At 43.2% G+C, this 26,788-nt stretch overlaps 2 protein-coding genes across 4 annotated transcripts in view; both read left to right on the forward strand.

Annotated features, from left to right (window-relative positions):
- CCNY (cyclin Y) overlaps positions 1-13,747 on the forward strand; it is a 157,250-nt gene extending 143,503 nt beyond the window's left edge. Inside the window, exons 8-11 of one of the 3 annotated variants that reach the window (XM_084859224.1) lie at positions 1,751-1,917; positions 3,794-3,956; positions 4,664-4,808; positions 4,903-13,746. In XM_084859224.1, coding sequence (XP_084715350.1) covers positions 1,751-1,917; positions 3,794-3,956; positions 4,664-4,780 — 447 coding nt within the window. In that variant the 3' untranslated portion in view covers positions 4,781-4,808; positions 4,903-13,746. Of the gene's footprint in view, positions 1-1,750; positions 1,918-3,793; positions 3,957-4,663 lie in introns of all 3 variants that reach the window. The other 2 variants (XM_084859225.1, XM_084859223.1) reach the window with 2 other exon arrangements.
- Positions 13,748-18,801: 5,054 nt separating this feature from the next.
- On the forward strand, positions 18,802-26,541 carry LOC146345133 (gap junction delta-4 protein-like). The gene is made up of 2 exons (XM_084859226.1): positions 18,802-18,945; positions 23,191-26,541. Exons 1-2 carry the CDS (start codon positions 18,882-18,884, stop codon positions 24,369-24,371), a joined length of 1,245 nt encoding a protein of 414 aa, XP_084715352.1. The 5' UTR covers positions 18,802-18,881; the 3' UTR covers positions 24,372-26,541.
- Positions 26,542-26,788: the final 247 nt, after the last annotated feature.

Raw genomic sequence — 26,788 nt, forward strand, 5'->3', positions numbered from 1 at the left:
AGAGCTAAAAGGCTCACGTTTCGCTTCAGAACAAGCTAAATTTGACCTGTTTAGCTCTCTGTAGGCTAAAACTGCCATTAAAAAACAAACAACCAATTGTTTTGCCACTAGTGCCTAATTCGGCAGTGGGGGCCAGACGAGGTGTGAGGGAGGCCAGGGCTGCATGTAACCCAGAGGTGACATGTTTCCCACCCTTGCTTTAAACTGACCTTTTACAGATCCATTATGCTAATCAGATTTTTAATTATTCATAGCACTATTAAGAACTAGTGAACGAACCCAGCTGTGCCTGGGTTAGCATAGCCCTTCATTTGATACAGCAAAGCCTTCAAGCAAAGTTATGTAGCTGTCAGACACTTGTCTAACAGAGTTAGACACCAGAGTTAGGCCCTGTGAGTGAAGCCATGCCTGTTGGCAGCCCTACACATGTCCTGTGCCGTGGTGCGCCCCTGTACCCCCTGAGGGACAGGTCTTCCCACTCCATTCCCGAGGATGGGGCTGCCCCACAGAAGGGGAAAGGGAGCAAGCTTGTAACTCTGTCCCTTAGCTCACTAAACAGCCTTATGTTTGATACAGCAAAGCCTTCAGGCAAACCTCTGCAGCTGTCAGAGAGCTGGACATATTGTGCCCGCCCCATCTGAATGAAGCCAGGGCCACTGGAACTCCTAGGCATGGCCCCTCCAGGTGCACTACAGGGTCTGTCCACTCCACTCCACTGAGGGGCGCATCCCCACAGCAGGGGAAAAAGGGTAGGCCTATAATTCTGTCCCTCAACCTACTAATCTCCCTTGGCTTCAATTTGTATGGACTGGAAAGCTATGTGCTTAGGGAATTCTGCGTCTAGTGGCTGAAGGAGTACTGCAGCCTTCAACCACATGGGCACATTGGACACATTAAAATTAATTAAATTTAAAGTTTTTAAAAACAAAATAACACTGAGATGCACAACCCTAGGGTCCCCATAGCATGCATGCCAGGTTTCTGTTGTCTAGGTTTCATGGTCTTGATGCTGTGGTAGTGACAGACGGACAGACACACACAGAACAATGGGCTCAAGTTACAGGAAGCCAGATTCTGGCTGAACATCAGGAAAAACGTCCTGACTGTTAGAGCAATACGACAATGGAACCAGTTACCTAAATATTTACGTTGCCTATCACGGCTAAAGCAGGGACGCTATTTGCATCTGCAGACTGGGGCAGCAGATGGCAGTGGACGGACCCGGACTGGCCGGCGGCACGTAGGGTCCGTCCGGGGAGAATTTCACGGGGTGCCAGAGGGGGGAGTAGTCTGTTCTGCCACGGAATCTGAGGGACTCCTCATTGGAGTCCATGGCAGATTTCTCCGCCATCCCTATTCAAGATGAGTCTGGACAGCCATCTGGCAGGGATGATCTGACTTGGATTCCTGCATTGAACAGGGGGTTGGACTCAATCGCCTTGTAGGCCCCTTCCAACCCTACTATTCTATGATTCTATGATCCTTTTTTATTATCATAGATCATTGCAGGCATAGCTAGTTCCCCCCCCCCTTCTTGTAAGGAAATTACAGTTGAGTATATGACTTGACATTGTAACTGAAATGTGGGCCTTACCATTTACCAGGTTGTACAGTCTGAAGCACGAACAGTTTCAAAACTTTTTCTGTTCCAAAGTCAATGAAGCAGGGGAGTGAGGGTTTCTCCCTCTCGCCTCAATTTCTGTTTTGCTAGAGAAATACAATGAACCCTGACCGTAATGTGTCTTTTCAGGTATATCTTGAAAGACTTTTAACTTACGCAGAGATAGATATTTGTCCAGCAAACTGGAAGCGAATTGTGCTGGGTGCGATTCTACTGGCATCAAAAGTTTGGGATGACCAGGCCGTGTGGAATGTGGACTACTGTCAGATCCTGAAAGATATCACAGTTGAGGACATGTAAGTTCAGTGCTCTTTTCCAATATTATGGTTTCTTTTTACCTATTGTTTGTTTGTTTGTTTATTTATTATTAACATTTATATACTGCTGTATCTGTTAAAAAAAAATCAAGGTGGTGCACAACAATTAAAAAAAAATGCACCTAGTCCTGGAGACTCTGTCAATACAGATGTTTCTGTTGTTTTGATTTACAGACAGAATTGACCATTATTTTGACTGGTAGTTTTTGTAACTGACTAGTTTTACTATGAAGATTTACCTTGTGTTGTACGCCAGTCTTGGAGGCACTTCACAGAAAAGTGATTCATGAATATAAAGAAACCAGATAAATAAATATGGCAGGATCCAGGCTAAATTAGTTGAACTTATTGGAATCAATGGGATAAGTTAGTTATGACCGAAGTCCCATTGATTAAAGCTGTTTGCACTTGTAACCCTCCTGTGTTTTCTTGCTTTTTCCTTTTTTTTTCTTACTGCTGAAAATCCATTAAGGAAAAAAAGACTAATAGCTGTGCAATGCCTTCTGATTGTTAGCACTAGGAGCCCTCTGTCTGGAAGCACTCCTTGTTACTAGCAGTAAAGTTTGAGCCCATTCAGTGTTTGTCAGGCCTTCCAGGCCAGCTGGTCAGAGTTTCTCTCTCCTTGCTTTTCTGGGTAGTATGTTAATCCTTTGTAGAGCAGAATCACTGAAATGAATAAAACTTACATTAATCACCAATAAGTCCCATTCATTTCCATGGGTCTACTGTATGTAGGACTAACATTGGATAATACCCTCTAGTCCCTGAAAGACTGCTAGACTCAGACTGTTTTATCTGTGGAGCATATTTTCAATATTGGGGTTCTGGAACTTATGAAATAATGAGGGTACCTCTGTGTATGTACAGAATGGTTTCCTTCACCACTTGAGTGATGACTTCCAACACCTATGCATTAAATTAGGGGACAGGAATCCCATATTAGAAGGTGTTGCTTACATGCAGGCTTGAACCATTGCAGTCCAGCACTTTACACAGTGGTTACCGAGGTGATGTATTCACACAGGAGCAATTGATTAGTATGTGAGTGTATGTGAGTAGCTCAGTTAGTATGTGAGTAGCTAATGACGCTCCTTGATGTACCTAGAAAGAAATCAAATAGAATTCTAAAAAATATTGTGCCTTTTAAAAAGACTTGGGCCAATTTTTCAGAAGCAGCAGCAGCAGAAACCTTAGTCAGATGAGTGAAGGAGGGGGAATGCAGAAGAGCAGGGAAGGATCTTTTAAAAAGGGCTTTCAGGCTTAATCAAAGTAGGGTTGTGCCCTGACACAGACTATCTTTTCCTCAGGATGTTCTGGGCATACCTTCTTTTCTGTTGTGCAGTGATGGTGTTTCCTGCTCCCACATAAAGAGGGAAAAGGTTTATATGTGTTTGTATTGTGTAGTTCAGAGATCCTAGTCTAAAATTCCTTTTACACGTTAGAATGTGCAGCAACTTGTCTAACTTGGTAAATCACAAGCAACTAATAAGCCTGATCTAATACGTTCTACAAAAGTAATTTTGTATTGGCTATTGAGCATCTGCTGTTAAAATTTGGTCTTTGGCACTTGTTCTATTGTGAGGCACCAGCATGGAATGAAAATGAGTGCTTGATATTCCAAAAGTACCATTAGAAAAAAAGCTTAAGTATGAAACACATCTCTTGGATATAAATATTTAGGGCAGGAGAAAAATTCTGCAAGCTGCCTGCTCTGAAGATAGCACAAGTTTCAAAGCTTATGATACATCTTTCTTTCTCATTCGCTCACATCCCCTGTTGCAAATTGAAGTAAATTATAGTTCTGTAAAATGAGAGCTAACGTGTCTTTCCATTTGTCATATTATTTATGTTGCAGGAATGAGTTGGAACGCCAGTTTCTTGAATTGTTGCAGTTCAACATCAACGTTCCCTCCAGTGTTTATGCCAAGTATTATTTTGATCTGCGATCCCTGGCAGAAGCAAACAACCTTAGCTTTCCACTGGAGCCCCTCAGCAGGGAAAGGGCATATAAACTTGAGGTGAGACCTTTGATCTCCCTACCTCATGGATATTGCAGGCTGACTTCCTTATTTTACCCTGGCCTTCCCCAACCTGGCATCCTCCAGATGTTTTGAACTACAACTCCCAGCATTCCTGACCATTGGCAATGCTGGCTGGGGCTGATGGGAGTCGACGTCCAAAACATCTGGAGCCAAAACCAGGTTGGTGAAGGCTGCTATAGCTTAATTGTTGTGCAGGCTCAAAGCAAGGAGCTTAAAAAAAAATAGGTGTTGCTTATTTTTCAATTTTTCCCAAAATGTCTGGTTGTTTCTGACACCCCCCCCCCCCCGAAAAAAATGTCTTTTTCCCCCATGGCCTCAAAATTTCCGGAAATTTTACATCACTAGTCCTGCTTGTGGGTTTCCCACAGGCAGCTGGTTGGGCACCATTTGAACAGACAAGATAGAGCCTTGGTCTAATCCAGCATGATTCTTCTTATGTTCTTAGGAAGGACTTGGTTGGGTTGTGTAGCTAGCAGGCTGCATTTAACTTACTAGATCTCACGTTGTACAGGCCTGCTATATAGAGAATGAGGCAGGGACTATGGTTTCATAGGTAGAGCATGTATGTTGCATGCAGAGGGCTCCATGCTCAGTCTCTATCATTTCTAGTCGAAAGGATCAGGTAGCACAATATTGGGCTATTGCGTGTGTTTGACCTTTCTCCACTGCCCCTCTTCCTGCAGGCCATCTCTCGCTTGTGTGAAGACAAGTATAAGGACTTCAGGAAATCTGCAAAGAAACGATCAGTCAGTTCGGACAATCTGACTGTAGTTAGATGGTCACCTGCTATTATCTCCTAACAGTGAAGTCTGGGATATTCTTCCAAAAGTACTATTTCTATCATCAACTTTGGGCGGGAGGGGTGGTTGTTTGTTTTTTTGTTCCTTTTTTTATTTCCATTCTTGGTTTTTCTTATTTTTAGATCTGCCTTTACAGTGCCTCCCCTGTTGTGTAGCACACAATAATAAATATAAGGACTGGAGAGAACGAACAGAACATAAGAAAGAACTTTGGAAGAAAATTAGTTTTGTTACTTACTACAGATCTTGTTCTTTTTGGTGAGGAAAAGGCAAATGCATACATATGCTCAGAAGAGGAGAAAACAGAAACCAAACAAGTGAGCCATTAAAAAAAAGATCCTCAGCAGAAACAGTGGCATGAAAATAAACACCATGAGATAAGCTTGCAAGAAGAACTACGAGAAAGGAGTTGGAAGTGTTTCACATTCTCTTCAGTATCTTCTGCCGGTTTTCTGGGTTTTTGCATTCCTCTTTGCAATTTGCCTGGGTTGCTTTTCCTGCTCCTACAAAGCAGCAAGTATAAAGAAGGCAGTATCTACAGTAGCACAACAAAAGCCTCTGAATCGGATGGCATTGGTTGTTTTCTCCTCTCTCCCACCCCAACACACTGCGCTTTTTTCATATGCTGTTTTATTAGCTTTTCTCCCTTTAATTATTATTGCATTAATTATTACTTTGTTTCTTGTATGCCTTTATTGTGTTTTTGAAAAAAAATGACTTGATTTATAGTGCTGAACCAAAAGTATACAAGAAGATCAGGTGATCATTCGTAATTCCCCCCCCCCCCCCCGTTTTTTTAATTTATAGCAACCATGTCCATGATGCTGCCTAGGAGCTGCATCGCAAGTACTGGCTGCTTCATAGTATATGTGGCTGCATGTGCCTTCCTACATTCTTTGGGATAGTTTATTTTTCCTTACTATAAAGTTATGATTGTTGGAAGGATCCAGTGAAACTTGGGCCAAGGAGGTGAAATTTGTGTCGGATGTGGTAGTCCTTTTTGCAAGTGGTTTCATAGCATTTAGAGATTTAGCAGAGTTTAAGTGAGAGAAATGGCGAGAGTGAGGAAGAGAGAGAATCTCCTTTTATACGGCCCAAACAGTTGATTTCCTTCACTTCCTGGTTCAATGTTGCAAGCAATAGCCTCAAAGTTTTTTATATGTTTACTTTAAATGGAAACCAATCTGTTTGTATAAAATAGAAAAATAATAAAAAAAAAGTTTTTTGTTCTAGTGGGAAAGGGTCCATGGAAGAAGAAGAAAAAAACTATATTAATTTTACCAAGTGTTTTGTCACAGGTTAGATTTCAGAATAAAAACTGTTTTAAAAAAATTGCATTTTTCAGTGTAGGTGCTTATAGAAATTTAAACAAAATGCAAACTGTGAAAAAAAAATTGTTGCTTATATTGATTATGTTGTACTTTTTTGTTGTTACTACTGGTACCCACCCTTCTTTTCCTTTCCGTAATGGGATAAGTAAATTGAATACCCTTTTTTAAATATAGCAAATCACATTATCTCTGTAAAAATACTTGTGCTGTATTCAAGTGTCTTTGAATTATTTTGCACATTTGAGAAAGATGCCATTTTACGATACATAAACAAATGAAAATTAGCTGTAAGTTTCATGATCATGGAGTTCCATGAACTCTCTCCCCAGTGTAAGAAACGGTGAAACAGGCAACACTCAACTTCACTGTGTTAGACTTTCTTTATGTGCACTACTTGAGAGAAATACACAAAGCACATTCCACCAGGAGCTTCTCCTGCACAAACCTCCACTCCAGCTGTGCAGTTATGACTGCCTCTTGTTCACTCCATTGGGGGTTTGCACAGGACAAGTGTCCATCTGTGTGCTCCTGAGCTACTCCCACTGGTTACAGTGATAGCTCTTGTGGGGGGACATGCCCATTATACATTCCTTTCTCTGGTCTCATTGACCCTTAAAATCCTGATTCGGAATGGTTTACTTGATTGCAAGCTCTCATCATGACTATTTTCCATGCAAGGGCACATCCATGTGGCTCTTAATTTGGGAGAGCAGGAATGTGCTTCCAATCCCTGTAGTCAAAAGCTCCGGAACCTAACAGGAGACATGCCTTCAAACCTGAAACTTTTCTCTTGATCCTTTCTGCAAGAGTTCCCACTACTAAGAAGGCAAGCTGCTTTTCAAACCAAAAGCTGCTTGTCTCCTTAGTGCCATGAGCTGCTGCCATGGAAGGTGCTTGGTTCTCATCTCTTGTGATTGCGTGTTTCTTTCTTGGGATCTCAAGGTATACGGGTTGGCTTTAGGCATTCTGGTCTCTTGCTGGCCTACATGGCTGATGAGTACAAGTGGTTACTGTGTCATCTTCACAGCCAGCTTTGAATACTGGGGTGGTTGGGGGCAATTATTTCCGTAGGACAGTTGCCATGTTTCTTTGTTAGTTCTCCAGTGCCCAGTCAAGAGCGTAGAAAGTGGCTATCTGGATGTTCCCTAAACAACCAGAGCGCTAAAGGCTTTTATCAAATAACAGTGCCCGTGATAATGATGCTATTTGCCTTCAAAGGGTAATGTACTGGCGAGGTTAAATTGCTAATAATTAAGCAGTTTCCTCCTAACTTTCTAATATGTATGACATAACATGACAATTTTGCCCACCAATGGGAAGGATCCAATGATGTCCAGCTGCTAGCACTACATATGTGACGCTAGTGGAAACCATTGCTTGTGAAATGTCAATAGTGCTTGCTAGTACAACAGCTTTCCTAGGTTGCAGAAGCATTGATTGGTTCCTGCTAGTGCAACAGCAATAGCGCTAGTGGCCACACACTGTTGGATACTTCCCCTGTGTTCCCTGATCCTTAAAACAGTTTAATTCTCATTCCATATTATTATTGTCAGCATTATTGTGCCAATATATCAAAGCTCTGATTGCATCAGATCAGGGTTTTGAGGTCCCATCCCCACCCCTTGCGTTTTCCATTTCTTGAATAGAATGTTTTTAAAGTATCTTTAAATTAGAGAGAGGGACGGGGGAGGGAGAGAGAGAGAACAGTGAGAGTGAAAAGGGTCACCTTTTGACATAATGGCGCACAGCTCCTCTCCCAAACACACACACACACACACGCGTGCGTGCGCACGTGTGCGCGCACACATACATACATATATATATATGATTTTTACATTGAGCTGTTGTTTTATCAACACTTTGCAAATCAATTTTTGGGCTGACTTTTCTAGCAAGAGCATTGTTGTTCATTTTGGGGTGCGGGTAGGGGAATACAGAAAGAGAGGAAGGTTTGCATTATGTAAAGTTCTCAATGCATCTACTATAATTTTGTGAGGTTTATTAAACAACTTTAAAGATTGTATAGTCTATTTATTGTATGTATGTACATACAGTCTGATACTTAAAATTTCAAGTGGATTCCGTAAAACCTGGCTCAGTCTTGTTTAGACTATTGGATATCGTTTTAGCCTTGTGCACTGGATTCTACCTCTGTATAGGAGAATTTTCCATATTCTTCAATTAGTACTGATTCTGTGATTTAACTTGGTTATGTTTCTTGCACTAAAAATTAAAAAAAAATCTGCTGTTAAATGTGAGTTTTTCTCATTTTTAATGTTAAGTTTTTGTACTGTTGTTTATTTGAACATTTTTAAAAAATGACTTCTTCCCTGTATGGTTCTTATAATGTGTTCCTAGGATTTGTGTTTCAGCTTCTTCTGAAGTTGCCAGAAACTGCAGAAAAAGTCTGGTCTGCTAATGTTCTCATGTGTTTTCAAGATAGCTAACCACTATAAGTTTGAAGCTGTACTCCCTAACCCCCAAAACTGAACCCAAACTTGATTTGAAAAGAACTGGCTTTGCAAAGAGACCCAATTAAGCACTGCTAGGGTACAAAAAGGAGCTGGCAAATGGTTCTACTTGAGCAGGCATTAATGTAGCAACCAATTCTTTGTGCTTTTGTCTGTATGTATGATGAAATAAGGACCTGGTTCACACATAACGCTAACCCATGATTTATTTAACCCATGGATTGTTGATTTCTGGGTTGTCATGATGTGTGAACTAACAAACTATGGTTTGCTAACCATGACCAGCCCGGAAAGAGAACATATGGTTTGTTCTTGGGTTGTGAACTTCAGATTGTTTAAACCTGGATTGTCATTACATGCGAACCCAGAACTGTGGGTTGTTCATATGAGTTGTTTCGCTGGACTACAGAAGTGGGGGACAAGAATGGTTAAAAAAAAAAAAACCCAGCTGCTCTACATGCAAGTACTGCAGTATTTGGGATACAGGGAGGGAGTGGGCAAAGGGGAAGAGAAACAACCCAGAATTTGAAAAAAACACGTTATTTTCTATTGTCTGCCAGACAAACCCTGGGTTGGGCATGAGTTAAATAAACCATAATCTATCGTTATGTGCAAATCAGGTCATTGAGAAAATGCAGAATAAAGGCATAGCACACAGTACTGGGCAAGGGTTTAGTTTGTATGGCTGTGAAGATATACTTTAAAATGTTTTGAGTAAGCCTGCTGAAATTTCCGAAGCCAGAGGGTGGCAGAATAAAATTCCCAGCAGTCAGAGGTGGGGCTTCAGAGCATGTAGGATTCCATGGCCCTTCCCATGACTAGCAAAACAAGAATAAATTATGCAAACCAGCAACAATCAGAGTAGAATTACAGTGTAGCAGCACAGGAGTCTCCCCTTCTCTCCGCACTGAAGATGTCACCCTTCGCAATAAGGCTAGAAAAACAGTACTTCCAACTCAGTCTCCACATATTCTCTAACATTTCTAGAACTGAGCGATACTGGAGACAGTTTTGAATGCCACATCCCCAAAGCTAGATGAAACAATGATCCGGTGGATCCACAGTTGGCTACAGAATCGGACTCAAAGAGTGCTTATCAATGGGATTTTCTCAAACTGGGGAGAGGTAACGAGCGGGGTACCGCAGGGCTCAGTCCTGGGCCCAGTGCTCTTCAACATTTTTATTAATGACTTGAAGGAGGTGCAGGGAATGCTGATCAGATTTGCAGATGACACAAAATTGGGCGGGATAGCTAATACTTTGGAAGACAGAAAATTCAAAGTGATCTTGATAGACTGGAGCACTGGGCAGAAAACAACAGAATGAAATTTAATAGGGATAAATGCCAGGTTCTGCTCCTAGGAAAAAGAAACCAAATACACAGTTACAAGATGGGGGATACGTGGCTCAACCACACTTCAAGCGAGAAGGATCTTGGAATTGTTGTCGATCACAACTGAATATGAGCCAACAATGTGATGTGGCTGCAAAAAAGGCAAATGCTATTTTGGGTTGCATTAAGAGAAGCATAGCTTCCAAATCCCGGGAAGTTCTAGTTCCCCCCTACTCAGCACTGGTTAGGCCTCATCTGAAGTATTGTGTCCAGTTCTGGGCACCGCACTTTTAAGAAGGACGCAGACAAGCTGGAGAGGGTTCAGAAGAGGGCAACAAAGATGATCAGGGGACTGGAAACAAAGCCCTATGAAGAGAGCCTGAAAGAACTGGGCATGTTTACCCTTGAGAAGAGAAGACTTGAGGGGAGATAGGATAGCGCTCTTCAAGTACTTGAAAGGTTGTCACAGAGAGGAAGGCCAGGATCTCTTCTCGATCATCCCAGAATGCAGAACACGGAATAATGGGCTCAAGTTACAGGAAGCCAGATTTCAGCTGAACATCAGGAAAAACATCCTGACTGTTACAGCAATACAACAATGGAACCAATTACCTATGGAGGTGGTGGGCTCTCCCACGCTGAAGGCATTCAAGATGAGGCTGGACAGCCATCTGTCGGGGATGCCCTGACTTGGATTCCTGCACTGAGCAGGGGGTTGGACTCGATGGTCTTGTAGGCCCCTTCCAACCCTACTAGTCTATGATTCTATGAAAGCCTCCCTTTATCATCACTGGAAGATGGATAACGTATGATGAGATCCCAGCAGGGAAACCCCTGATTATTCTGCCTTTGAGTTTTCATGACCTGAATGTGGTTTTTATGCAGACCCCACAGCTGCTCCTATGGTGGTCAGGAAAGAAGAATTAAGCAGAAAGGCACTTGCCACGTCCTTGAAGCCTGCGTACTAGGAGTGGGATAAGAATACCGCTTGGAGCTTTGCATGTTTCTGTGGTCCACACATGCACAAATACATATGTGCGTCTAAACACAATTCCACTCAAAGAACAAAGTTTATAGGTAAGCAAACCTGTTTCATAGCTCGCATCCCTCTGTTATCATCCCTTTGGTCTCTTTGCCCTAGTTGAAATGTTAGCCTCTATTCAGCAATCTCTGCTTCTCTTCCAGCATTCAGTGGCCATCTTGTTACTATCTCTCTGTCTCCAATGGCTGAAAAACACACTAAACAGACTCTTCATTCAGTAACTGTGAATTAACAGTTTTGAGCTTTGTCTTTTAACACAGCCAGCGGAGAAACTCAAGAATGTGTAAAGGTTCTTATTTTAACTCGGCAGTTTTCCCTGTGCCTTTAAAAGCCTGTTTACTAATGTATTAGTGCCAAAATAATGAATGTTTTGTGAATGCTTAAATCAATCATGTGTTCAGCATCCCTCATCTAGTTATTCCATGGTGAGATATTACTAAGTTGAGGTAACATATTTCTTATACCTTTAGTTCTGTTGGAAGTTCACGGTACTCTAAAATACCCCAAAGAAAGTTTTCTTAGAAAGCAATCCTGTGGCCCCTAGACAGAGTCTGGGGGGCTATAGGATAGTTCAGATTCCTGGATCTAGGGTTGTAGACTCTGCTCGGACCCAGGAGTCCGAGCTCCCCTCCCTCCCTCTCACAGCCAGTGCAGAGAGAACCAGGCCAGTTCCTTCTGTGAGGTCAGAAAGGCGACCATGGAGGGAAGGTAAAGGGGGCATGCTGGTGGGTGGCGAGGGGACTGGGGAAGTGCGGATACCAGCTATCCCCAGCCTTCCCCAGTCTCCTTCCCTCTCCCTCCCTGATGCTTCAGCTAGATGGGCAAAACTGCTGAAATATAGAGCAGCAGGAGTGCAGAGGTGAAGATTGCCTCTGTGCTCCTCCCACCCTGCATAATATCTCTGTCAGCCTCCAATTTTGGAGGCTGATGGGAATCCCGATGAGATTGCCCCCTTAGCATCCAAGATCCTTGTCAGCGGGTATATCAAGATGTGGATAGTTATCATGACATGTACTGGGTTGAAGGTCTTCAAATTTTATCAATATTCCTCCACATCTCCCCAGAATGACAGAAATCTAGGCTGCAATCTTCTACACATACTTAGCTGGGAGGAAATCCTGTTGAACTCAGTAGGACGTATTTCTGAATAAACATGTATGGGCTCCTAGGCTACAACCCTCCTTGAAATGGAAATTGTCTAGATGAAGTGAGTATAGGGCAGGAGTAGGCAAATTGTGGGCTTCCAGATGTTTTGGTCTACAACTCCTATCAGCCCTAACCAGAATAACCGATAGTGAGGGATGATGGGAATTGTAGGTCAAAACCTCTAGAGGGCCACGGGGTAGTATCACATAGGTACTATGCATGCACTGCCAGCCCAGGGCTGCGTGTGGCCCCTACCACATGCAGCCCTTACTGCATATAATGCTTCTGGGGGCAAGCCCCGACACCAGCAGAAATGCTCATTTCTGGAAGAGGCAGGTTGCACCCCGTTCAGAAAAAAGCTCTTTTGCTGGTGTGGGGGCTTGGCCCTGGAGGCACTTATATCTCAGCCGCGTGCGGTAGGGGCTGCATGCGGACCAGGGCCTGGCAGGGCTGGCTGCACGCACACAGCCCCTATTAGATACTACCCAAATTGCCCACCCCTGGTGTAGTGGGACATGTGCAGTCTGAAATGGTATAGTCAACAAGAGCTACACCACTGGATTTTGCCGAGTGCTCAGTTTGGTTCTCAGTGGTCTCCTTTGGAAATTGTGGGTTCATGTGTCACACCTCTGTTGCTCTGTCTGGATGCATTGTGGTAACAGCATTAACTCAACCAACGTTTGCCTCCTTCCCTAGCTAATTTATGTGTTTCAGAGTCTGAGGTTGAATGACTTAAGAGAATAAGCAGGGCGAGATGTATATTGAGCTTTTTCATTAATTAGAGTTGGTTTAGACACTCAGTGTAGTAAATATTACTATTGCTTTAAGACCAACTCCCAGAGGGCCTGTAGCAAGAGGAAACTAGTAACCTGGCTAGGAGCTGGGAGGGAGCTCAGTGGAGTCTGAGCCTGGCTGAGGCCTGTTGCTAGTGTGAGTTAACCAGTTGTTATATCTCAGTTAATTAATAGTTCTCCATCCTCTTGCCTCAGCTACTGCTTCCTGATCTCAAGGCAATGGTGTCAGAAGTAGCAACAGATTTTTGAACGTTATGAGTGAAAGCACATGGATCACAGTGAGTACTGGAAAGTAGCTGTGCAAAGGAACCACGGATTGCTGTACCCAACCCTTCTTTCTAGTGGGAGACCTTGCAGAAAAAAATGGATAAGATAGAAACAGTGCTTTCAGCTCTTTGTGGCAGTTTGCAGGAACAGATAAAAAGTTAGAGGCTGGGACAGACAGGTGTTGCACTCTAAAATATCTAGAGGGTTCCAAGTTGCCTACCCCTGATGTAGGAAGTCCGAATTGAACATGCAAAAAGCAATAAATATTTGTAGGGCCACATAGGCCAACAAAATACCAATGGAAATAATGTCTGCAACAGGTTCTGAGAAATGTGTCCAGGCTGTGTGGCACAAAGAAGTTCAGGGGAGAGCCTGCCACCTCAAGACACAAGAGAAAACAGGCTTGCCAAGAGCCCAAACAAGGAAGCTATGTACTCACTGGGATAAATCGCACCTTCCATGGTTGTTGTTGTTTATTCAGTCAGTCGCTTCTGACTCTTCGTGACTTCATGGACCAGCCCACGCCAGAGCTTCCTGTCGGCCGTCGCCACCCCCAGCTCCCCCAAGGTCGAGTCCATCACCTCCAGAATATCATCCATCCATCTTGCCCTTGGTCGGCCCCTCTTCCTTTTGCCTTCCACTTTCCCTAGCATCAGCATCTTCTCCAGGGTATCCTGTCTTCTCATGATGTGACCAAAGTACTTCAGTTTTGCCTTTAATATCATTCCCTCAAGTGAGCAGTCTGGCTTTATTTCCTGGAGTATGGACTGGTTTGATCTTCTTGCAGTCCAAGGCACTCTCAGAATTTTCCTCCAGCACCATAGTTCAAAAGCATCTCTCTTCCTTCGCTCAGCCTTCCTTATGGTCCAGCTCTCGCGGCCATAGGTTACTACGGGGAATACCATTGCTTTAACTATGCGGACCTTTGTTGTCAGTGTGATGTCTCTGCTCTTCACTATTTTATCAAGATTTGTCATTGCTGTCCTCCCAAGAAGTAAACGTCTTCTGATTTCCTGGCTGCAGTCAGCATCTGCAGTAATCTTTCTGCCTAGAAATGCAAAGTCTGTCACTGCCTTCACGTTTTCTCCCTCTATTTGCCAGTTATCAATCAAGCTGGTTGCCATAATCTTGGTTTTTTTGTGGTTTAACTGCCACCCAGCTTTTTGCACTTTCTTCTTTCACCTTCGTCATGAGGTTCCTCAGCTCCTCCTCGCTTTCAGACATCCAAGTGGTATCATCTGCATATCTGAGATTGTTAATGTTTCTTCCAGCGATTTTAACTCCAGCCTTGGCTTCATCAAGCCCAGCACGTCGCATGATGTGTTCTGCGTACAGGTTGAATAGGTAGGGTGAGAGTATACAGCCCTGTCGTACTCCTTTCCCAATCTTAAACCAGTCCGTTGTTCCGTGGTCTGTTCTTACCGTTGCTACTTGGTCATTATACAGATTCCTCAGGAGGCAGACAAGATGACTTGGTATCCCCATACCACCAAGAACTTGCCACAATTTGTTATGATCCACACAGTCAAAGGCTTTAGAATAGTCAATAAAACAGAAATCGATGTTTTTCTGAAACTCCCTGGCTTTCTCCATTATCCAGCAGATATTGGCAATTTGGTCTCTAGTTCCTCTGCCTTTTCTAAACCTTGCTTGTACATCTGGCAATTCTCGTTCCATGAATTGCTGGAATCTACCTTGCAAGATCTTGAGCATTACCTTACTGGCATATGAAATAAGTGCCATTGTTCGATAGTTTGAACATTCTTTGGTGCTTCCCTTTTTTGGTATGGGGATATAGGTTGATTTTTTCCAATCTGTTGGCCATTCTTGTGTTTTCCAAATTTGCTGGCATATGGCATGCATCACCTTGACAGCATCATCTTGCAAGATTTTAAACAGTTCAGCTGGGATACCGTCATCTCCTCCTGCCTTGTTATTAGCAATGCTTCTTAAGGCCCATTCAACCTCACTCTTCCGGATGTCTGGCTCTAGCTCACTGACCACGCTGTCAAATCTATCCCCGATATTATTAACCTTCCTATACAGAACTTCCGTATATTCTTGCCACCTTTTCTTGATCTCTTCTGCTTCTGTTAGGTCCTTGCCATCTTTGTTTTTGATCATACCCATTTTTGCCTGGAATTTACCTCCGATGTTTCTAATTTTCTGGAAGAGGTCTCTTGTCCTTCCTATTCTATTATCTTCTTCCTCTTCCGCGCATTGCTTGTTTAAAAATAAATCCTTATCTCTTCTGGCTAACCTCTGGAATTTTGCATTTAATTGGGCATATCTCCCCCTATCACTGTTGCCTTTTGCTTTCCTTCTTTCTTGGGCTACTTCCAGTGTCTCAGCAGACAGCCATCTTGCCTTCTTGGTTTTCTTTTTCTTTGGGACGTTTTTTGTTGCCGCCTCCTGAACAATGTTGTGAACTTCTGTCCATAGTTCTTCCGGGACCCTATCTACTAAATCTAGTTCCTTAAATCTATTCTTCACCTCCACATCATATTCATTAGGAATATTAGTGAGCTCATATCTAACTGATCTGTGGGTCTTCCCTATTCTCTTTAGTCTGATTCTAAATTGTGCAATAAGAAGTTCGTGAACTGAACTACAATCAGCTCCAGGTCTTGTTTTTACCGACTGCATAGATATCTGCCACCTTTGGCTACAAAGGATGTAGTCAATCTGATTTCGGTGTTGACTGTCTGGTGAAGTCCATATATAAAGTCATCTCTTAGGTTGTTGGAAGAGGGTGTTTGTTATGTGCAGTGAGTTGTCTTGGCAAAATTCTATCAGCCTATGTTCTGCTTCATTTTGTTCTCCCAGACCATGCTTGCCTGTAATTCCAGGTGTCGTTTGACTACCCACCTTAGCATTCCAGTCTCCTGTAATGAAAATAACATCTTTTTTTGGCATCCTATCCAGTAGGTGCCGCAGATCCTCATAGAACTGATCTGCTTCTTCCATGGGCCCCACCAGTATTTGGAGCAAAATGTCACAGGCATGGAGTTGCCACTCTTTGGTGTGTCGAGCTATAGTGGGATGAAAAGACCATAACAACTATAAAATGAAAGCAGTATTTGGCAGGCAAGCCAGCCCACAAGAGATGGCAAGTGACCATGTCCCATTTGCAAGCAGAGAAATGGCACACTTCACAAGGGTTAAAGCTTGCTCATTCCAGCCTAAGTTGTTCTCAGGCAAATGTAATGGCTGAAAGAATGATTCAAATCAGTGCTCCAGAAAGCTGCTGCATCAGGAACTATGAAACATACCTCTGACTGGCCTGGAGCACTTCCTAGCACAGTCAGTGATGGGATGTGTACTGAGAGCAACATACAGTCCACACATACAGTCGTTCAATCCAAGGTTCCCCCAGAAGCACATTTTCGACTGGCAGCTACAAGAGCAGCAGAAAGAACACTGTGACCAGACAGCAAAGCCTCTGCTGGTCGTCAAGGTGTGTGATCCAGTATGCATTGGAGACCTCAGGGGCCTGCAGGGATAATAGATCCATGTCCAGAGCTACAGCCATATCATGTTGAAACACGGGTAGAGGTGCAATAGAATGTCTACCTGTGTTTCAACCTAACTTAATGGCTAACCAAGCAAATGTCAAGGTGCCCCTGTTGCCTACTGAATACTCCAATAGCCAGAATCAACACTCAGACAAAAGGGCTGCTTTCCAAGGCTTTAATTCCATTTATCCTAATGAGGCATACAGAATTGCCTGAGATTCAGAGGAACTACAAAGGAACAGCCATCTAGGGGTTTCTAAGGGTTAGGACGTCAGTTGATCTCCGTTTGGGAAAAATGTGGCAATTCTCTGAACTTAAGGGGTGGGAGGGGAAGATCTCCCCCTCTCCTGTGATGCTTCTGGGCATAGCTGTTGACGTCGAGCCAATCGGGCTGAGTGCCGAAGCTCGGCCCCTGTGATCTCTCGTTTGTGCCTGCGCCTGACTAAAAGTTCAGGTTGTCCCTCCCTTTCCACGCCTGGTTCACTGTCGCTCCCAGGGATGTCAGAAGGGGGGGCTCCCCCTCCAGCTGTGCCTCTGAAGTCTGAAAGAGTTCCTCCCCCATGAGTTGTCTCTCCTCCTCAGAATCAGAGCTGCTTTGGGACTCTATGGGCTCAGATCCAACCCTGACAGCAACCTCAACAAACACAGAGCAAACAGCAGATTCTAAACATGAGTAGCATCTGAGCTCCAAGCCCATCAGGCAGAGGCAACTGCAACTTATCCTGTTACTTACACTGCAACGTATCCTGTTACCACAACCACCAGAAGCCAAGTTCACCAGAAGTCAATGCCTGGGGTTTGTCCCTGCTCAGTATCGTGAGCCATGACAGCTTCTGAGAGACTTGGTGTATGCTGAGGGACACAGCCAGCCAATGGTAAAATGTCATTAAGCCCTGAGCCACACAGATGAACAGTGATTGCTCGAAGACAACTTGCTGCACAAATTCTTAAAGGAGAGAGATGCAATACATGTTACTGTTGCTTTAAGACAAACTCCCAAACATCCTCCAACAAGAAGAAACTAGTCTGGTGGCTAGAAGCTGGGAAGGTGCTCAGTGCAGTCTAAGGCCGGCTGAGGCCTGTTCTTAGTATGATGGGCTCTAGCGTCCTCACTCTTGAGTCTTTCACCGTTTGCACCCTAGCCGTCGTCCAGCCTATTGCATTGCCTGCAGCTCCCCAGAATTCAAGGCACAATGAGGAATCTCCTAGACTGGAGAGGACACCAAGGAGCAATTGCATTGATGACCCATCTTGCTAGTCCACAGTGAGACTAGAGCCTTGACAGAATCACCAGCTCAATCTACCAGAAATTTCCCCAGAGCAATCAGGTATCCCTTGGATTCCATAAGTTTCCAAGGGTGGACCATCTAAAGGGTCCTCCACTCCTGCAGGGGGGAACTGCCCCTACCCCCATGTCAATATGGTAGTGGACTGTGGAAAAGGAACGTCTCATATAGTGTAAGGACCACCCCGCTTCTGCAGCATTCCTGTTCTTAAAAGCTGGGCCACCCAGTGTTGGAGTTGATGGGCGGATTTTGCTTCCCCAAGTTCAGTGCTTTACTTTGACCCAAACTGAAGAACAGCAGCAATTCACTTACTCAGGAGAGAGGAAAGAAGAACATATGGCGATAACACTGAGTTCTGTTTCTTGGTGATGCTAAGAGTGCAACTAGCTTCTGGGAACTGACCATCCATTTCAAGGAGCTTTACAGATTGGACTGTTGTGGAGAAAATGCTGCTGGAAGACATGGCACTTGGTGTTTCTGTATCCCCTTCCTCAGTTATCCATTTTTATCACTCAGGAAAACAAAGCTGCTTCTATTATTTCTTCTACTGCTCAATTTCTCTTTCACCACTGAACTATCCCAGCAATTTCAGGAGGCTGGAATGCCCTGGGAGGGTAAGAATAGCCAACAATGGCAGAGATCATTCCTGATGCCTTTTGTCTTCTTGCAGTTGTCTGGGAAGAGCGGTGAAAGCAATGAAAAGGGTTGTGAAGCTCTTGCATTTCATTTTGCTTCCAAAGGAAGCCTCTTTCCTCTCTGCCGAGTTGTGTACCTGTATTTTATTACTCCTCCTGGCCAGCTTTTCAATATTTTCCCAATTTTTTTGCACTCTCTGTTTAGATTGCCGTGATTTTCAAAATGCTCAGTTTCTTCTTATGCCTTCAGTAAGTGGGGATTCCTGCTAGCAAGTTCAAACATGGAATGTTGGGATTCACTTGGCTTTTTAATAATTGCTCTCAGCTACAATGTAACAATCATAGGTGAGTATCTAGAAATATGCATCTTAATTGTTATTCAGAACTGGCTTCTTTCCAGGAAACTGTGTCCTAATAGTTTTGGCTGTTTCCAACATCCACTGCTTTAAGACTGTTTTCTTGTAAATTAACAAGGTGACTGATACTGAAGTTTGGCTATCGTTTAAAGGATGATTTTTGTGTGTGGCTATTCCATCAGTTGTTTAATGTAGTACATATGAAGAAGATAGCAAATATAAGGATATGAATGTATTATGCCAGATATGTTACTGTAACTCAAGCTTGAACATGAACAGTGCAAGTTACAGATGAAAATGTTAAGTTTCATTTGCTGAGCCTAGTTGTATGTTCTTTAAAATGTTTGCTCATCCAGTACACTTTAAAAATGCATTTTTAAATTATTTAAATCATTTAAATTTGAGCTTGATCTTTCCTATCTAAGGTCGGGATTCTGAGATGTGCTTATCCCTTGGGCTAGATTTCACCCTAATTTTTGTATTGGTCCAAAAACATTACTAATTCAATCCTTGTCTGTCAAATCCAGCTCTGTGAGAGTAGTTACTGTGGATGTTTCACTGAATGGAGCAACCTGGGGTAAAGCAGTGTACTAAAGAAGGTACTCTCTAAACTCTTAATAGATTAAGGAATCATAGAGCTCACTCACCATCTCTAGAGTGGAGATTACTAATGTTCCCAAACCTATGAGCCTTATTTTTATTCTGTGTGTGTGTGTGTGTGTGTGTGTGTGCGCGCGCGCACGTGCGTGTGCATGCTACATTGTAGCTGAGAGCAATTATTAAAAAGCAAAGCGGATCCCGGCACTCCATGTTTGAACTTGGTTGCTGGAATTCCCACTTACTGAAGGCATAAGAAGAAATTGAGCTTTTTCAAAAACCACGGCAATCTAAACCAAGAGCGCAAAAAACATTGGGAAAAATATTGAAAAGCTGGCCAGAATGAGGAGGAATGAAATTATCTATACATAGAATGAATGCATAAAAATAAGGCTCAGGGGTTTGGGAATATTAGTAATCTCCATGCCAGAGATGGTGAGAGAGCTCTATAATTTCTGTACCTATTAAGAATTTAGAGATTACCTTCGTGTGTGTGTGTGTGTGTGTGTATACATATACATATATACATATGTATATGTATATATTATGTATATATCACTGCCTTGTCCCAGTAAATGGGACTCCCAAAGTAGCAAACCAAGATGGTTAAGAACTAGAGTAATACCAAGAGCACATAACAAAACCTTCTCCCTATCTCCAATCCACTTCTTCTCCTTAGTGGTGGAGAGTTGAGCGTGATGACCATCTCTTTTAGGGTTGTGCAGAACTTTCAAGTCTTAGTGTGTGTGTGTGTGTGTACACATGTGTAAGTGTGTACATGTATGTACGTATATCTTGCTTCTTTCAAATTCATTCAAATGTTATGAAAAACTCCCAAATCGTTTATACTAATAGCAAATTAATTCTTGGGTGTAGATCCTTATGTAACCAGAATGGCACCATTCACACATAAATGGTATTGGCAGAGTTTGGGGGATCTGAAGATGTGTAGAACTACCAAAAATCCTCACCCCCTGCCCTCCAATAAGGCAAGGACTGAGCTTGCTCAATGAGCACAGAACAGTGGCTGACTGATGGAAAGGGGAAAATAGAAAATTGGGAAGGGAATAGAGTGCCAGAGGGCATGGCCAGCTGGCTGGCATCCTAAACAGGAGTACTGCACATTAGGGGAGGCTGGTGGCTCTGATTTTGGTGGGGTTGTGAATCCATTCTGGGCTTCAGCCAGACCTCTAAAGGAGCTAGCCAAGGTTCTGAACCTATTTTGGGGATAGGGTCCAGTACCTTGGATAGCTCCTTTAGAATTTTGCTTGGTTCTGACCGAAACCCAGAATGGATTCACAGCCCCACCGAAACTGGAGTCACTAGCCTCCACTGCTCCATACACTGCAACATTAAGGATGCAATTGAGGGCTCCGTTGTTGGCTGGGGCATACTGGGATTATAGGACTTTTTGCTGTCTAAATATGCATAGGATTGCACCCTGAATATCTAAATGTTCTTATGAAGGAGATAAAGTTCTTATTTTGGTATTGCATCTAACAACTTTGTCCATATGTACAGAATTGTAAATAGTACTGTGACACAAATTAAAGTGTTTCGATGCACAATTATGTTTTTTTTTGGTAACTGGAAAGTGAATGTTTTTGAAGCTTAAGATTTCCAAATTCCCTTAAAGCACTTTGCTGGTTGACCAGTCAAAGGATATTACTTGCTTTGCTCTATTGCTTGCTTTGCTAATGTTATGTGGCACTTCTCTCTTGCAATTGTGATAAACAATTGCACCTATTTCCATCACATAAGCTTTGGGGCATGTGCCTATGGGAGCAAGAGAAGCAAGGGTGTGTCAATAGTTAATTTTGTACTCCGTCTTTCAGGTGTATTTCAAATTGGTACAGGCAGCATTTTCCTCCTGTATAGATTGAATGTGTATATGCCCAGTATGGAATTACAGAGATGGAATGGACTGAAATAGCATTTAGACTATTGTCTGCCAAAAGGCATACTGCTCACCCACTCTCAATCAGCCTATGAATGCCAGACCGCCACATGTCACAACTGTTATCATTATTCTATGCAGTGTCACTAATGAATTGGGTGCATTAATGCATTTAAGGATAGGCAACTAGCAGCCCTCAAAGGATGCTCATCTGGACCACAGAATAACCCCATATCTCAAGTTCCCTACAGGACCCTTCTTTTGGAGCTTTTCTACATGAGGCATTTGTTCTACACAAGGCTTAACAAGATCAGCCTCGGATGGCCTTCTCTCCGTCCCATCAGCCAGGACAGCTAGACTGGTGAGGACGAGGAAGAGGGCCTTCTCTGTAGCGGCCCCCACTCTGTGGAACTTGCTCCCTAGGGAACTCCGCCATGCCCCCTCTTTAATGAGCTTCCGCTATGCATTAAAAACGTGGTTGTTCAGGCAGGCATTTGGGGTAGGTTAGGGTATTTTTAGAAATACGATGTTTTTAAATGTAGAATTTTATTGTTTTAAATTGTTTTTATTATGGTACATCGCTCAGAGTGGCTGGGTGACCAGCCAGATGGGCGATGGATGGATGGATGGATGGATGGATCAATCAATCAATCAATCAATCAATGTGCACTTGTGAGTCCTTACTGACAGTTATTTACAGGCTCTTCAGATGATGTCATGATCCTCCAGTTCTGCTTCTGTTATTTTCAGAGCGCTTTCCCATTTTTTTTAGAATGGGGAAAATGGGGTATTATTTCTCAAAGTGCTGTTTCTCCTTGGGTATTTGAGCTATTCTGCTATAGCACAGGTCCACCTAGAGGTTATGTAGCAGAAAAGTGGGAAAGGAAACGCCCCTCGTGTAGAGCTCGGATTTCAATTCTGCTATGAAACTGAAAGTTGATACAACACTTAACAGCCTCACTAGTCCTGCCACTATCAGTGGCACATTTGATGGGGTCACAAGAGACAGCTTTCTTGATGGCTGCTCCCAGGTTTTAGAACTCCCTGCCGAAGAAAACTAGATTAGCTCCCTCTCTGCAGTCAATCTGCTGGCAGGGAAAGATATTTTTATTCAAGCAGTCTCTTGAACATGTAAGCTGATCTGTTGGGTTGGGCACTCTTCTTATTCTTTTAGAGTTGAGTTTTTAATTTTTAAAAAAATATATTTGTTTTATGATTGTTTTAATTATGTTTTATCTTAGTGTTTGGCTTTTATTGTTATTAGCTTCCTTGAGCACCATTTTCTGGTAGAGAGGGAGGGGTATAAATGAAATAAATAAATAAAGCCACTCTTTCCTACGTGAGCCAAGACACAAGAGAAGTCACTTCAGCATCCCCCTACCCAGTGTGAACAGCAACAGGCCTGTGTGAGCACACTCCTCTTATTATGCATCTCAATTATTTGTTCCCATAGGCAGGACAAAACTCAGGAAAGGGGAACAATCTATTGAAGCATGTAAGGGACAAACTCTACCAAAGCATTCTATTGCTGTTCACATAGCCAAGGGCTGTGTGCTGCATGGCTGCTGCATGAGCAAGTCAGCAAGGGAAGTGGATGCTGATGGCTCACGAGACCTTGGATTAAAATACAGCTCCTGCTAAACGTTAGTGACCAACCATTTTTGTAACTACGCAGGGTGCTTATGGTATGATATTATTCCTTTTCCTGATGACGGCTCCACCCTTGTTCTTCCTTTCCAGGGAAGATTTGGTTAACGCTTGTGATCCTGCTGAGATTGATGGTGATATTTTTAGCAGCATACCCTCTCTACCAAGATGAGCAGGAACGCTTCATCTGCAACACCTTACAACCAGGATGCTCCAATGTGTGCTATGACATTTTTTCTCCAGTGTCCCATTTTCGGTTCTGGCTCATTCAGACTGTGTCTGTTCTCCTCCCTTACGCTGTATTTGGTGTCTGTGTATTGCACAATGCTGTCAGGCAGGTTGTGAAGGTGTACTCCTCTCCTTATCGTCGATACAAGGAGATCAAACCTTCAGCAGTCCAGAAAGCTACAAAGAAATCCTCCAAAGGTGCATCAAGGAGCAGAATCACTTGCAGGGCAAGTGAAATGGATATTCCTGATTTTTCAGGGGCATATACAGTTCACCTTCTTCTGAGAATATTGATAGAGGCTGGTTTTGGAGCTGGCCATTATTATCTCTTTGGATTCTTTGTTCCGAGACGTTTCTCCTGTAACCAGTTCCCTTGTACAAGTTTTGTTGACTGCTACATCTCCAGGCCCACTGAAAAATCCATCATGATGCTTTTCATCTGGGGACTCAGTGGCTTCTCCTTTCTCCTTAGCCTCGTTGACCTTGTCTTTGCCTTCCGAACCAATGCTGTAAGAAATCGCAGAAATAAGCTCCTGTTGGAAAGGTTCACGGCTGAGGAGAAATGCAGTCCTGGCCTGCACCGATGCGACGAGCCAAACAAAGATTTTCTCAGTCGTGGGAGTAACGCCATTGCTGATGACTGTGGCAACTATTTGCTTGGCTGTGAGGTTAAGGAAGGCAAAGATAAGGTCAACTCTTTTCAACCTATGTTGACTCAGCAGCAAGCGATAAGCTCTAACCTCAACAGTAACAGTAATAAGTTATGTATTGCAGCTGCCAATCAGGATGGCAAGGGGGCACCTTTGTATGGAAGGGAGCACCAAGAGAGTTTGTACGAGAAGTCACGATATGAGCAGCAGCCAGGCTCTCTCAAAGGAGTCTTGGCTTTTAAATCCCAGGAGGGATGCCACCATAGAGCTCATTCATCTGCCAGTTTCAACAAGCCCTCAGTTCATTATTCTACTCTTGAGAGGAAGGCTTCTGATGTTCAGTCTGTTTGCAGCAGTGCTGGGTGCTCGAGATCCAAGAAGTCCGAATGGGTGTAAAAAGACAGAAAAGAGCACGGTGTGTTGGAAAAGCTGATGCGTTGTTGACTTACTGCTGCTACCATTGCCATTACAATATGATTACCATTTTTAATGGAAACAGCAGCATAGGACAAGTCCCATTTCCTGAATATAAAATATTACCATTCTACTTGAGTAGCTAGACGGGCTTCTTTGATTAGGGGGACACGCGAATCTAGTGTACGCACACAGCATCTGGAGATCTTCATTCTACAGCTGGGCATGAGAACAGAGTATTTAAAGAAAAGGGGGAATACGAAGAGCCCTTTTCGGGTGTTACAATTCCGTGGGGGGGCCTTGCTCGTTGGCCCCCATCCATCTGTTGTATCCCTGCCCCTCGCACATTTTGGGATTGGGAGGGAATGTCTGACAAGGGAACCTCTGATCTGGCTTCTAAGTCACGCAGGAGTCTATGCATGTAGAGTCAGCTATTCTCTTCAGACCTTCGGCCAAGGTGTGTGTGTGCGTGGGGGGGGGGGGGATGGGCCTATGAGCAGGGCCCTGCTCTCCACCTTATGTAATCATAATAATGTGAAGAAAGAACACCTGAAAAGGGCTCACAGTTGTGGGCATTCTCTGGGCTGGTGTGGATTTCTGAGGCAAAATTCTAAGGATATCAGCTTTTGTGTTCATTTTGGTGTCAAAAGGGAAGTTTTTAGACCTTGTGATAGGAAGACGAGCTTAAAAATGCAGGTTGAAATGTCAGGATCCAATGGGGGCTGGGCAAGAATTCCAGGAGACTTCAATCCTGTGCCTGGCTGGCTCTCTTGTCTCTCCCCTCTGAATAGCAAAACTGGAATGAATGCTTGCAAATTCAGCAAGTGTGCAAAGCTATTTAATTTGCATAATGTATTGAGCTATAGGTGTGATCTTTCCTTGGAACAGACGTAGGCTTGCTTTTGCAGCATTTCTGGTGTAGATTTCACACCACTAAGGGCCCAGGGAGGCACCCTGACCCAGTTTACCAGTTGAGCATTCTTTCATGCATTAACTCTCTTGCACACACAGAGCTTCCTCATTCATTTCAATGAAAGGGACATGGCTATGGACCTCCTGTCTTTTCATGTAAATGGAAAAAGCGTGCATGAACAGAAGCTTGTCCGTGTGTACATTGGTGTGCATGTACATACCTAGAATCTGGATCTCAGTGTATTTGTGCATTTTATGGTCCCCAAGGAAAGGACCCAGAAACCATAAACCACAATTCTGGGGTCAATGTGACAACTCTAAGCCATCTTCAAGGGAAGACTACATACAGAAGTTGTCTACATACAGAGCTACATACACCTTCCTAGGCAGCAGTAGGTCAGGGATGGGCAACTTGTGGCCCTCCAGAAGCTTTGGCCTACAACTCCCATCATCCCTCACTATGGGTTATTCTGGCTAGAGCTGATAAGAGTTATAGGCCAAAATAGCTGGTGGGTCATAAGTTGCCTACTCCTGTAGGTGGACCCTATGCCTCCTCACATACAATTGAGTTATCAAGTGTCGAGAAAAGAACTTTTGAGATTTGAGCCCATAATCATAGGGCAATATCCGACTGTGTCATTCTACTAGCTCAAATGGCATAGGTTCTGAACTATGTGCAAGAGGAGAATCCAACAAAACTTAGTTTTGCGTAAGTGTAATGTGCAAGTACCTGCACAACGGAAAGATTTGGCAGAGGTCTGCTAGAACTATCTGACTTTGCAGAATGACACTGTTGGATACTGCTTTTAGTGACCCACTTCCAAGTAAAAACATTATGCGTAACTGACTCAGCTACACTTTCCTGGGATTCACAGTGTGTGGCATGCATGTGTTTAGTGCCGCAAAAACACTGATCAGAGAGCTCCATCTTTTATACACTTGAATCCCCTTGTTCCAAAGGATGGTTTTAAAAAGCGTCCACTCACTTTCACAAAAGGATAAAAAAAAAGTGCCCCATAATGTCTTTTGTCCTAAGGAATTTGCATGCCTTTCAGTGTGATGTTTGGCTTAACTGTGTGGAGATATCTTTGCAGGCATGCCAATCTGAGTACTTTGTGGAGTAGTACTTTTATTTACAGCTTTTGACCAACTTAAAATTGTATACAAGATAGTAGTTTAGGAAATGTATTACTTGTGCTTATGTCTGCTCATAATTAATTAATCATTAAAGTATGAGTACAAAATGTGTAGTGATATACTTAGTTTGTTCAGTAGATATAATCCATAATACTGGATTTCCTGGACTTTGAATCACTTGGACAATCGAAAACACATATCCTTTTTCACTAAACATCTGAAAGGACAGGTAGGTCTACTTGTGTCCTGCAATTCTATAGAAGCGCTGAACAAGCAAAAGAAATGGTAATGAGTAAGGGATTAATTTTGCTCAAATTTCATATTTTAAAAAGTACATTTCTCATTCTAAA

This window comes from Heloderma suspectum, chromosome 5 (genome assembly GCF_057233095.1).
Source record: "Heloderma suspectum isolate Gila_16-S chromosome 5, 16-S_ref, whole genome shotgun sequence".
In the NCBI taxonomy this organism is placed as follows: Eukaryota; Metazoa; Chordata; class Lepidosauria; order Squamata; family Helodermatidae; genus Heloderma; species Heloderma suspectum.

Coding starts and splice junctions, on each gene's coding strand:
- LOC146345133 (XM_084859226.1), top strand. CDS start 18,882: ATGGAATGTTGGGATTCACTTGGCTTTTTAATAATTGCTCTCAGCTAC. Junction 18,946..23,190: donor CTACAATGTAACAATCATAG/GTGAGTATCTAG, acceptor CTTCCTTTCCAG/GGAAGATTTGGTTAACGCTT.